We start from the raw sequence: 14,203 nt of genomic DNA, 5'->3' as shown, positions 1-14,203 counted from the left end.
ACTATAACTTCTCAACACCCCATCACTAGATGCCATTCATGATGCTAGCTTGAAGCACTATTTGGGGGGACTTAGAATAGAATCACAACTGTCACTGAGCCATAAAGGGAGGTTGGTTAACAGGCTCCAAATTGTCTGTCACATCTCCAAGAAAACAGAGCAACCAAGATGCATGATGTAATTAGCAAATCCTGGGTTTGCATGGCCTGTGTACTGAAGACAGCGAGGGTCAGCACTCAGGCAAGGGAAAGCTCATTTCAGGCTGCAGACTAGATCCAAGGAGGATGGGGGCTGTCCCCATGTGGTGTCTCATGGTTCTGGGCGGCTCTGACATGGATGATCTCATCGGTTTATCTGGGACCTGGCCTGAGAACAGAGAGCCTGTAAGGCCTACACCTTGCCCTTCAACTATATCTATGTTGCAATCCTAGATTGTCATTAATTCTCAATATGGATTTTTCCATTGTCTCATGTTGTTATAGGGATTTAAAAAATCTGTTTACTGGCTTATTTATTTTTAATTACACTAGTAATATACAAATATATTCTCTTTATAAAAATTTAAACAAGATAGAAGTATATAAAGTCAAAAAGTATATAAAGTCAAAAATCCTCTCCATTCTTTTCTTCTCCCTAGAGGTAATTACTGTTATTAGTTTAGTGTGTATTTTTCCCTGACTTTTCTCTTTTGAATTTGTATAGATTTATAAATATGTTTACAAATGCGTAATTTTATTTTATTTTTTATTACTATGAATGAAGTAAAAGTTTTCCAGTTGTTCTAGAACCTTCTTTTCCCCCACTTATCCTCCTTAGAGATTATTACAAGTCACAAATGAGTGGAGCTATTATTTGTCTCTGCTTAGTGTAGACTTGTATCATTGACCCATAGTATATTAAACCACTCCTATATTGCTGTATAATTGTGTGACTTGTTTTTAGTTCTTGCTGAAAATAAGCAAAAAAGACAATTACAGTGACTGGACCCTTTCTCCTCCCAGTCTCCCAATTGTTGAGATGAAGACAGGCTCTCCTCCTTCTTGCCATGTCCAAACTGAGCAAAGATCTGAGACCCCACTCATCACTCCCAGCTACCTGGGTTCCCCTTGGTGACACTGGGAATTCTAGTTGAAACTGCCACCTTTTGCCTGAGACTGAAGTGACCTGCTCTTAAATAAGCAGGCATTGGAAACTCAACCCCTCGTTACATTCTGAAAGCCAGAGGTTGCTACAGGACAGTTCCTTAAATCAAGACAATTTCCAGCCAGGAAGAAGATGTAGACCCGGCATTATTCCGCCTGCGTTTGTTAGTAATGGCTTGAGTATTGAGAGCTGGCCTGAAATGCTGCCATCAGCACTGACTACCCTTTAGATTAGCGCACAGCCCCTATTCCCTGAAACATAGTTAGGCCAGCTTAATGTCAAGGCATAAAAAAGATACTTGTTAAATAATTTCCCAAAGCTCCAGCTCAGTCTTTAATTTGTTGTTTTTTCCCCCCCTTATTCCTCCCCCTTTCTTCTCCCTCCTGCCCTCCCTCCCTTCCTCCCTCCTTTTATTTTTCTTTCCCCTATGCCAAAGGGTACACCATTAAGTCGGGCTGATTTAAGGGCTGTCAACATCAACCTCTGTGACATGTGTGTTATCCTGTCAGCCAATCAGAATAATATTGATGATACTTCGCTGCAGGACAAGGAATGCATCTTGGCGTCACTCAACATCAAATCTATGCAGTTTGATGACAGCATCGGGGTCTTGCAGGCTAATTCCCAAGGTAAGGACAGCCTGTAATACTTCTCAGCTGTGCCTACGGGGGACAGGGGCTGGCAAGAGGGATATCTTTCACTCAGTAATTCAAAGAGGCTCACGTCAGCCTGCCTGGCAATGAAACTTGTGGTGTCCATGATGTCTTTCAGAGAAGCATCTGCCCCTCATCTTGCTATCCCAGGATGCCAGCCTGATCCCTGATTTATACCTCCACCTCAAAAGCACACTAGGTTGTTCTACGCACAATAAACAAGTTTTTAAATGACTATTCCCTCAGCCTTTCCCAACAGTGGCTTTATGTCCAGGGTCAGAGCACTAGAAAAAAATGCCAGCTGTACAATTTCCCATGTTTCTTACACACACACACACACACACACACACACACACACACACACATATATATATATATATACATACTGAACTGAGATGGCAATGTTAAGCTGTTCCATTTTTATGGCTGTAGCTAAGACTCTGCTGACCAAGGGATGGAGATCTCTGGAGAGGATACTAAAAGTTGTTTAGCAAGAGGTGACACTTGTCAGCCCATATATTTTTCTGGAGGTGGTAGGACAGCTTTAAATGACACCCAGTTGCCTTATTCTCTGCCCCCAATCTTCCCTGTCACTTACTTTGGGATCCTGGACAGATGGTTACAAGTGAAAAATGTCATCTTGTAGTGGCAGAGAAGCAGCATAGCAAAAACACTATAATGAATGACCTCCGGAATCGGGAGATGGATTCATAGGGTGTGAGGCATTTCCTCTTGAGTGACACCTCAGTGAGGGACTGCCATGGAGTATACTGTGGTTGTCATATGTGGCCTGTTAGATGGGTGTTGTAGGCTGCTTGATGGGGGCTTGAGTCCAATCATTCTAGGAAGTGAAAAGAACGGTATCCATGAACGCTGCAGTTACTGGGACAGACACCTTACTGAAGGCTGGATAAAAGTTCACATACAGGGCTTCCTGGAAGCTCAACTTGGTCATCCACTCCCTTTTTGTTGTTGGTAGTGGTGATCATGGTCCCAAGGCTTGAACTCAGGGTGCTGTCCCTGAGGCTCTTTGTGCTCAAAACTAGCATTCTACCTGGAGCTACAATGCTACTTTGGGCTTTTTCTGAATAGTTCATTAGAGATAAGTCTCACAGCATTTTCCACCTGGGCTGGCTTCAAACCATAATCCTCAGATCTCAGCCTAGTGGTTCCTGGGCACTTCTTTCCTAGAGGTTCCTTTCTGGCATGGGCTCTGGAATGGAGAGGAGCTCTGGCCTCTCAAAGAAGAGCATTGGGGTGACATTGAACAAATGGAAGCTTGATCTTTTTTTCATATATTTATTATTGTAATTAATAGAAGGGTTACATGATATTTGCCAGATAGATGGTGCATTAATTCCCATACATTGATACCTTTTCACATATCTTGGTCCCCATTTCTCTCCTCCCCACCCCCACCCCTCATCCTATTTTACCCCCTTCCCTATCCAATTTCAAATAACCAAATACAAATATATCCGATATATCAGGTAACAAAGTGAGATACTGTAACAATATGAGATAACCAAGGGACAGAAAAAGAGATGAGAGATAACCTTAACAACAACAATCATTCATTATATGGCTTATGTTTCTATATCCTAGAGATCCTTTCATTTAGCGTCATACTATATGGCCTTATGTATCAAGGTTTTGCTCTATTGCAAATCTCTGCTAGGAGAGCCCAAGGTTTCTACTGATTATGACAAATGAGGGAAACCATTGAGCCTAAGTTCCTTTGAGTCTGGCTTACTTCACTTCATGTGATTTTTTCTAAGTCTTTCCATTTCCTAACAAATGGGGCAATGTCATTCTTTCTGACAGCAGCATAGAATTCCATTGTGTATAAATACCACATCTTGTTGATCTACTCATCAGCTGAGGGACATCTAGGTAGGGAAGCTTGATTCTGTGGAGGTTCAAAGCCAGGCTCTCAAGGGATCAAGACTTTGCTGCTGGAGACTGAGTTGAGGGTGGGGGCTTCCCTAGAGAGCGAGAGATTCACAGCCATCTCTGGCAAGGTGCATCTCTGATTCACTGCTGCCGGTGTGAACACAATAAAGACCTCTTTGGATTTGACTTCTCCAGCCCTTCCAGTACTTATCACAACCTCAGTTTTCCACATCATGTTGAAATCACATAGCCTCCATTCTTCTGTCATTATTACTTTGGGTGAGGCCTGATTTTGACCTCTCCAACCATCTTCCCTGTCCCCCTTATATCAAAATTGTAGCATCTGCCTCTTTAGATGTTCAGGAGAGTTCCCTGTTAAGGTCTAAGAGAGGCTCTGAACTCTGATTGGCTGCCCACAGGGGTGGCAAAGCCTCTTATTCTCTGCATGCCTGCCTGGGCAGCATCAGAGAGAAAGGTGTGCTTCCAGGAAGTCAAAGGCAGGAATGCGGGCCTTGACTTTTAAGTCCTTGCTCTTCAATGTATCCTTCCACCACCCTAATGTAAGCATCACTCAGAGAAGACTGTGGGGGAGGCATAATCACCCACACCAAACCTGTCAGACGTGCATTCTAATGAGATCCTTAGGTGTCCTGGATATGTCCCCAAAAGACACAAGTCTCCATACTAACAAACCCGGTACAGTGAACATACAACCAGGACAGACATGTGTCTGGCCCCAGGGAGGTACCAATAGGGAGAATGGAGGCAGAATGTTGGGTAGAAATGAAATGGAGGATGCAAAAGGGGCAGGAAAGCACTCTTTTCTGCAGCATGTCTGGGTTCTCTCAATTCAATCATCTTAGTGTCATCAAGAATCTTAATGTATAACTCATTGCCATGTGCATCTGATGTAAGGCTTTCTTTTCTCTCTCTTCAACCTTATCCTGCCTCTCAAATCCAGTATAATGACCAGACTGCCAACAATGCTTCCACTCTTCTGCAAAGTCTTGCTTATTATTCTTAGCAAGGAAAATAGATTTGGTCAAGAAATATGAAGAAAGGAGAAGGGGAGCACCCATTTCTTGTGAGGAGGGAAAGAAAGGCACAATTCTGTGATCTGGATTCATGCAGTGAAATCCAAGCCCTCATCATGCTATGATTAGGAAGCAGAGAATGGTGGGAGGTGATTAGGTCACAAGGAACCATCATGAATGGGATTAGAGCCTTATGAAAGAGGACTGACAAATTCCAGACCCCTCTCTGCCATATGAAGACAGAACTATAGAATGTCTTTTATGAACCCGAAACTGGGCTCCCTCAGACACCAAAGAAATTGATGACTTGATCTTGAATTTCTCAGCTTCCAGAACTGTGAGAGGTAAACTTTTGTCATGCATTAGCCACCATTTGTTATAGCAACTCCATGGTCTAAGAAGCACACATGACCCAAGTAGGCCCAGGATGGGCTCCATCTTAGGAGCCACTCTTTGGACTATGGGACAGCAGTGGAGTAGAGTATGTGTCTCCTGGAACCTATGGGCATTCTGTTCTGCTCTTCAGGAAAGAATGTTGAAACTAGAAGCATATTTCCCCTCATTTTCTTGCCATGTCTGTCCTTGATTTCTATACCATACTTCAGGGACACTCTAACCTTCTAAAGGCAGGTGTGTATCTGGCACTCAACACAGGGAAATCACCTTCTCTCCAGTGCTCACATCTGGATCTAGCCCCATACCTGGCTTTTTGGGTCCCTTGCAGCCCATGCCTAGCTGAGTAAACTGAGTGTCTGTTTTCTGGGAGCCTTTTGGTCAACTAGAGTATCCGGTGGTAGCCTTAGATATTTGAAGCATTTCTAAGTTCCAAGGAAACAAAGGATTTCATAGGGTAATTTCTCAACTGGTACAAGTGCCTACCTACCAAGCATGAGGCACCAAGTTCAAACCTCGATATCACCAAAAGGAAGAAAAAGAGAGACAGATTTTGTGAAACTCTCATTTTAAAAAATAAATGTACCTATTCTCCAAGCAATAACTACATAGATTTCTTGCTTCTCTTACTGCATCTTTTGTTATTAAATATTCTGTTATCCTGTGTGAAACCTTATCCTCTGCTTTATCATGATAGCTTATGTTCCCATCTGTTTAGAATCCAGCTGGATGGAAATATAGACTCAGGATAAATATTATGTCCTGGAGCCAGAATATTCATGACACCTTATGGAAAGATTTTTCTATTGTGGTACAGTTGAACATGAAAAAAAATCTTTATACTGGGCCAGCAGAGATTAGTGGTCAGCCACTGTGTTACTAGGTTCCGTCTCTTTCTCTCCACTTCCCTCTTCACTGAGCATAACTCCTTCTGGTGTCACTTTTCTAGCCCACATGGTGTCAGAACTAACCCAGCAGAGGGATTCTGGGCCAAACACTTTCTGCAAGGATGGGAGATGTGATGGTTGGTTGTCAAAAACAATTACAGGAGAAGGTGGCTTACCTCATGCTGGATGGCACATCGGATGTGACATTTGGGTCTATGAGATGCAGTTTTAATATACAGCAGGCAAAACTGCAGTGACAATTATATAAAGCAGGTGAAGCTGCTTCTTGCTGGTCAGCAAACATCAGCTCAGAACCACTTTACAGCTCTTTACCAGCAACTAAGTGCCTTTATTTACAGACTGCCTGTCACTTCCCTTTGGCTGGAGAGCTGGTGTATTATTTAGCACACATTTATCTGGGGAAAACATTTCAATTTAAATCAGCTGGTACAACAGTGGCTCTTGCCAGACTGTTCCCTGTGGTTCTAAAAGACAAGGAGTGTGTCTGATCTCGGAAGGGAGGGTGAGCAGAGGAAAGCTCCATTGTTGGAGAGCCTCGGGGGTCAGTACCTGAATAAAGACAACATGGGATGGAGTTTTTCATTCTTCTTTTCTTTTCAAATAGCAAGATGTAAAATGAGCATCTAAGAGCTTTCTCTTGCATCTTCCAGTAAGGGGTAACTCTTGAAGGAATGGAATAGGTAGAAAGGGGTGTCTCCACATACATTGTTACCACAAAGGCCAAGGTACCTCTGATTCAGCCTCTCCATGGTGCTGAAGAGTAGACAGCCTCATCAACCATGACAATACAGGGGGATAGGAGCCAGGTTTGCATAGAGGAATACAGAGGCCTTCATTTTCTCTTCTGAAGTCTTCAGAAGGCATCTAAAATGAGAGGACAGCTATGAGTGGGGCGAAAGTATGTGGCTAATGGATACTTGAAATTAGGAGATAAGGAATTTACTATTTCTTTAATTTTAATGTATTTCTTTAATGTATTTAAGCTGCAGCGCATGGCTAGTGGCTACCATACTGGATAGATCAAGCCTAGAGCATAGATTTGATGCCCTTCTATTTGGATTTAGGAGAGTCATTAAAGATTTATAGATTAACTTCGAAAACCATGATAATAGACAGGGGAAAAAAAGAGCATGGCTAAAGAAAGGAAGAGACAGAGGCACAGACTGTGTAAAAAAGTATTGCAGTGGTTCAGGGAAGGCTAGAATGAAGGATGACAACCAAAACAAAAGTTAGGAAGACTCTGTCAGAATCAAATTGGCATGCTAGTTCATGCCTGTGTTCCCAGACATTCAGGATAAGGAGATAAAAGGTTTAAAATAAGTTAGGGAAAAGTTAGCATGAGATCTTCATGTAAAAAAAACCAACAAATTTAAAGCCAAGGATTGGGGGTGTGACCCAAGTGGTAGAGTGCTTTCTAGAAAGCTTGACTCTCTGAGTTCAAGCCCTCAGTACTGACAAGGGGGAAGAGAAGGAAAGGGAGGGAAGGTGGGGAGGGGAGGGAGTCGCATTTCCTCAGTCATGGCTTCAGTCTCTGGCTGCATGTGGTACTCACATGAGATCCTTTAAAAACCATTGGCACCTAGGTTGCACTGAGTGGTTATGTTTTGGATAATGTGAAGTGTACCTGACATCAAGAGTTCTCTATTTCCTAGATGATTTTCTCTCACAGTCAGGGATGTGGAGGCTGCTCTAAGTGGTTCTGAAAGTTCTGAGAGGGAAGGAGGTTACTGTTTCTATTGTCCAGATGAGGAAACCGAGGCCTAGAGTGGTCAAGGCATGATCTAACTGGGCTTTTCTTGCCTTGGAGTCTGTGGATTCAGGCCATTCTTCATGCTGTTGCTTCCTCAGGACAATTCTCTTAGCTTGACCTGATGATCCAGCCTCTTCCTTCCATATTTTTTAAAATTCTCATCAGCATTCCTAGGACTTGAAATGATTTAACTACAGGGGGGAAAAAGGAGGGAGGATGGAGTTATTATCTATCCAACTGGATGTGTTCGTCACGTGTTTCAGGGTGATAAGTGTAGGAGATGAGTTTGAGAGAGATGCTTTGAAAAATATGCATGGAGTTGTAGCAGGTGGAGACAAAGAGCTGGTGTGACTCAGAGAGAACAGACTCGAGGAGGTGGAAGCACATGGAGGTGTATTAGAGAGACATGAATAAGTAGTTTGGTTGCAATACAAAGAATATGTGACAGCAGAGAGATAGGAAAGTAAAGGATGAGTCAGGTATTAAAGAAATCTTTTCTGAATTAGGTAACTGCAAATAATTTTATGAGTTTACAAGTTAAGGAGCTATGGGTAATGCCATTGACCCTGAGGAGCCACAGAAGGCTTGAGGCACTAGAGTGGTAGTACTGGACCTGTGCTTAAGGGAGATTGATCTGGCCGTCAGAACATTGCAGTACACAGAAAGAGAAAACAGAGGATTCAGAGATGTTGACTTGGAGCTGGGGTTATCCAGAAGAAAGAGAAGGAAACCTTGAACCCAAAAGGGAATGAGAGATTATAGCATGAGACTCTGCAGTGGTAAAACAGATCACAAGAAACAGGATGTGAACTTAATCTCAGTGAAGAACAGACTGGCCCACCTGTAAGAAAAGGCATGCAGAATGGACAGATGGACTGAAAGAAGGCAGTTTGGGCAAAGTTTGCTTTGGTGTGGCTCATTTCCTCAGAGTTTCCAAGAAAATGCAGATGAGTAAACGTGGAGTCTGAAGCCCAGCAGAAGGCACCACCAGTGGCCTGGGCCATTTTCATGCACTAAAGAGGACAGAGCACATTAAAGGAGGAGCTTGAGATCAGAGTCTGTGAACCAGCTCAGAACTGGGAGGAAGAGGGGACTGTTTGTAAAGGCCAAGACCTGTTGGCTGGCATCCCAGAGGAGGAGCAGAGATATCAAAATCCATGTACCTGTGTACTGCCTGCCTTTCCTTGCCTTCTCCACATTGAGTTTTCTATATTCTGTGCCTCTTTATAGCCACCAATTAAAAAAAGATAATCTTATAGGCACACACACACACACACACACACACACACACACACACACACACACACACACACACAGAGTTGTTACCTGAAGCTATAGTTACACAAAATATGAATGCCCTGGCATAAACAGGTGCCTCCTTTGTCTGTATTTCAGCATAGGTTAAAAGTCTCTAGCAGGGTATGACATTTTTCTTTAGATTCACGGAAGCAGCCCTTGGAGATAGAGTGCTAATTGGGCACATAGGGTCCACCCTCTCTAAAAGTCTGAGGTATTGTTCATGGTTTCAGAGAATAAAATGTGACTTTGGTTTCAGCTTTGGGTGAAATGACGTGATTTCGGATCTCTAAATGCGTAGCTAACAAACAGCAGGGTTCTCAAGGACTTTTCCTCAACTGACACTGAGGAAAAGAAGCATGGGATGGAATTCAGTGAGGCCCTCTGAGCACTAATTTTCACATGATTGCTGAAGACAGGCTGGGTAGATCTTGTTGATGAAATGTGTGTGATTTGTTTTGAGGAGGGATCGTTTCACTGTGGTTAGTTTGAGGCATATGTCAAAAGCTAGGAAGATTTGAAGGGGAAAAGTAGACAAACTGAAGAACGCTGTGAAGGAAACAATGAGATAGTCCCTGCTCACCTCATTTACCCCAAGTAGTTCAGAATAGCAGTCTCTGTCACTTACTGGCTTGGACGAATACCAGGACCAATGGCTAATGGTAAAAGAAAACCAGATCATCATTCAACATAAGGAAGACATTTCCAGACCAGAATGAATAGCCTCAAAATACACCGAGCGTCCCATCCATTTGCCAGAAGAAAGTTATTGCCAGGCTCTTCGGGATGGGAGGGAGACAGGATGAGATGAGTTCTGTAGTCCTTTATAACTGAGAGTCTCAGGTATGTCTTGATTTTTAAAAATATTTTTTATTATACCAGGATCTGCATTTTATATGATCTGCTTTGTTGCTCCAGAAGGAGAACTCTGGTATTTGACAGGATTCGGGTCATGGGTCTTTTAGTGGAAGCGTTCACATCCTTCCTGAATGGAGCTTTGTCTTTGTGTCTGAAGATACAGAAGGGCCAACACTGGGTGAGCAGCTGTACATCTGGCTTTTCCATTACAGTGACAGACCACCCCATCCCCAACTCCCATGCCACTCTTCAACACCTGCTCCTCCCACTTTTGTCCCTTTCCCACCTCTCCAGGCCCCACATCCCACACTCTGCCATGGTCCCTCTCCCCTGCAGACAGACCTATACATAACACCTCCCATACATCCTCCTTTCCTGAAGCCTTCTGCTCCCCTATAACATTTCATTACCACCACATTCTCTCCTGATTCTGAAACGGCAGTGGGGGAGGAGAAGCCATTTCTCTTTATACCCACCAAAAGGACAAAGCTCAGTGTTAAAATCTTTTCCTTCCATTGTAACTGAAACTGCAAAGTTGGCTTCCATCCCAAAAACCAGAAAGACAATTATACTTAACTGTTTTAGAGATTTATAAATACCACACTAGAGTAGCCTCTAGGTAGTAACTTTAGATACCCAGCCCAATAATTTTCTTTTATTGGTTTGTGATTTAGATCTTATTTTGAGTCCTCTATAATAAGAGTAGTACATTTCATTAAAAGAGCTTACTAAACAATAAAGAAAAAAATCTGGCTTAGGGCTCTGAGCAGGTCTCAAGTCCAGAAAAGGGGTCTACCTTGTGGCAATTCTTCTGTGGACAATCACAAGATGAATCTTGGCAAATGTATTTCAGCAAAGCAACATTCACAGCTGTTTTTCTCTTCTTCCAACAACTTCACCTTAAGAGATATTTTCCTTGGCAGCATATTTCATCACATGTGAGATCCTACTCCTAACACTGGCATTTTATAATCAATTCCTAATGAAAGAAACAAGAAATAACAAGAGATAAATACCAACACAAGAGATTGAGAACCACAGAGGGCTTTTGTGACTCCCAGACATGCAGGTTGTCATCAGGGATGAAACCCTCTTCTCCTTTCACTTGCACACAGATTATATTTAGTCCCATTCATACTGTGCCCAGCCAGGGACCACTGCAGGGAGGGGATGTCTCAGCCTCGCAGATAAGAAACAGATATGGAGTAATGCGTAGATGGACCGAACTCAGCACCTTATTAACATCAGACTCTCACGTGTTAACTGTCTCTTCCGAAGGAGTGTGCCTGGTTTGTGCCTTTAAAAAGAACAAATAATTATACTTTAAAATAGATCTCATCTAATCTTCCTGATGACCTGTTTGGACAGAAGTTGTTCTCTCATTCTCATGGATGACGAACAGAGGCTCGGGCAAATCAACCACCTTTTTCAAAGGCTCATAGTTAGTCAAGAGCACATGGAATAGATTCCCAAATGATTTGATTCCAAACCTATGCTTTACTCAGGACATCAGTCCTGTTCCAGGAAAGACAGAGGTTCCTGTATTCTGCTGAGACAGGTCCCACATCTGTATATATTCATTGTGGGGTGCATTTCTGAGCACATATACCTTCAAGGGAAGGAAAACACATAAGGTGTACCCACTTCACATCCACACAATCCTTGTACCCACAGGGCTGAAGTTTGCTTGGAATCTTAACTGTTGGAGGAGTTGGGGTCAGGGGGCAGGTAGCATTATATTTAGCCTCTTCAAGGCTGTACGATTAAGTTTTTGTTTTTTTCCCCTCGTGTGTGTGTGTGTGTGTGTGTGTGTGTGTGTGTGTGTGTGTGTGTGTGTGTGTATTCTGGCAGTAGGGTTAGAACTTAGGGCCTGGATGGCACTCTGTTTCTCTTTCATTGCTGTTGTTGTTGTTAATGTTGTTTAAGAGTCTCCTGGTCTTTTCTGCCCAGACTGGTTTCGAGCTGCAGTCCTCGAATCTCAGCATTCTGAAGTTAGAATTACAGGAAGGAGCCAGTATCACCTGGCTTCTCTCTTAATGCAGATTGCATATAGAATTTTAAAGATGTCTGGAAAAGGACAGAATATTTGAGGCCCAACTATTGCTTTCTTCTGTCAAGAAACATGCAGAGCATTTCCAGGGTTATCTACTTGTTTCTTTCTCCAGGTGGATGTGTCTGAAAATATGCACAGAAAATGAGATGAAAATGAAAGATGGTAGTAAACAGATCCAGTTGTCCCTCAAAACTTAATATTTTAGGCAAGATAGTAGGCTTAGAAAATGTCCAGAGAAATGGTCCTGTGGAAACCATGCAGAGTTGCATAATCAAAGGAAGTCCTATCATTCCATGGACTTCCTGTGTTCCATGATAAAATTTTGGATAAGGATGGCTTCAGCATCCTCTTCCTGAGCATCAATATGCTTTCTGTAGTTTTTGCATGAAGCCAAGGACTTCTCTTTGCACAGGCTCTCCCATCATGGAGCTAATTGGATCCATAGGCAGAAGTGACAGACGTATAAAATAAGTTGTATGGCATAATTTGGATGCACATATTTAATAATATAGGACTTGGCGCATTCCAGGGCACCTTGTAAAGTTCATAATATGAGCCATTTGTAACTTTCTGAGGCATAGATTTAATCCACATGCTGTGGAAATAACATGCATGCCTCAGGCTAGCAAATGAGCCCAGCCAACCATCCAGTACATTTTTGTCTCTACCCATCCTTTTATAGGCAAAAGCTCATGTGACATCCTCAAACTCTTGTTGCTTTTTTTCCTCCTAAGTGTCCCCCAGAAGAAGACAACTGATTTTTAAATGACTTTAGTTCTGGATTTATAGAGTATTTAAAGATATAAATGATCCTTAAATGCTTCAATTATATTTTATGAAGTGTTTTGGCAGAAAATTATTTCCTCAAATTCTAAGACAGTATATTAGTCAGTAAGCATTTGCTGCATATCCCTAGTAAAGATCTTCCTACCAGATACTTGAAGTGCCATGTGGATGGTGCCATGGGCTATATCAGGAGATGGCAGATACAATTTTGGGCTATCCACTCTCAGAGGAGAGTCCTCAGTCACAGTAGACTTGAATTTAAAAGTAGGTGATGATTGTAAGTCTAGGTCAAGGGGCTAACAGGCATTTGGAAGAGAGAAGCTGGGTGAGTGTCACCCCTGAGCAGAAAAGATGATGTGTATTTATTTCACAAAGGGCAACTTATGTGTCTACTAATAGTGCTGCCAAAAAGCTGAAGATGTAGATGAGTCTGAAGATGTGTTTGTAGAGGAATCTGCTATTAATATGAATTTCTCACAAAAGAATTGTGTGTTCTATTGGCTGCTCTTCCTATCCGTACTCACTATAGAAATATATCTACATGTTTAGTCCAGGGTCTCAGCTTTAAGAGACACTTAATAGAGATTTAGCAAGTGAATGACTGTAGGATTTACTCCTGTTCCCTACTCTTTTAGCATACAAAGGAGATGACATATAGCCATACCTTTTAAAATATACATGCACCTAGAGACTGGGCAAGGGTTAAAATTGTTTGGTATTAACATGGAATTTGTCTGTAGGTAATTTGGTCAGACAGTCAAGCCTTCTCTAAATACAAATTGTCCCATTCCTGTAACCTTTGCTCACAGCTCCTGACCCACAGCCTTTTGGTCTGGCCTCATTGGATGTACAATTATATAGTGCCAGCCTAAGGCCTGAAGAGACTATGGGATGAAGATCTCCAAAGTTCAACAAAGGACAGACCACATCTCTACTTTCTGGTCTATATAGTGTTGGTTGGATCCTGCACACTCCCTGGCTGTGTAGGAATGTTTCAACAGAAGACTGGGATGAGAGGGACTCAGAAGATAGGCTTGGCTAGTCTGGTTTTGGATGGCAGATCAAAAAAGTGGATGCCCTACTGATGGTACTGTCATGCAGGGTCAAGGGATCAGACTTACATCCTTCTTCTGTCCATCATATGTAGCTGGGCTAAAGCCACTCCACCAAAACAAACAAACAAAAAACCAAACAAAACCCTTAGAAATGATCCTGTGAATATACAAGATTATGGTAGCAGAAATTTCTATCAAGAAAAACGAGTCATCAAGGGCTTTAGAGATAGTAATTTTAGATTTGTAGTCTGGTTTAATCATGGCACATGGTGGATAGCTTGGGTTTGAATGCTAGCTCTGCCACTTAGTAGGCCCACATGGATTATTTGCCTTCTCCTTGCTTCCTTGTTCACACTGAGATTACTAATAGCACCTGGGTCA

General features: G+C 42.4%; 1 protein-coding gene across 33 annotated transcripts in view; it reads left to right on the top strand.

Moving 5' to 3' along the window:
- Kcnma1 (potassium calcium-activated channel subfamily M alpha 1) overlaps positions 1-14,203 on the top strand; it is a 675,048-nt gene that overhangs the window by 612,569 nt on the left and 48,276 nt on the right. For all 33 annotated transcript variants that reach the window (XM_090346647.1, XM_090346640.1, XM_090346639.1 and 30 more), the window contains one exon: positions 1,580-1,772. In XM_090346647.1, coding sequence (XP_090202773.1) covers positions 1,580-1,772 — 193 coding nt within the window. The remainder of the gene's footprint in view (positions 1-1,579; positions 1,773-14,203) is intronic.

This window comes from Megascapheus bottae, chromosome 15 (assembly GCF_031878675.1).
Source record: "Megascapheus bottae isolate mThoBot1 chromosome 15, mThoBot2.hap1, whole genome shotgun sequence".
NCBI classification, from domain to species: Eukaryota; Metazoa; Chordata; class Mammalia; order Rodentia; family Geomyidae; genus Megascapheus; species Megascapheus bottae.
Note: the sequence above shows the minus strand (reverse complement) of the source record. Positions and strands in the feature narration are given on the sequence as shown.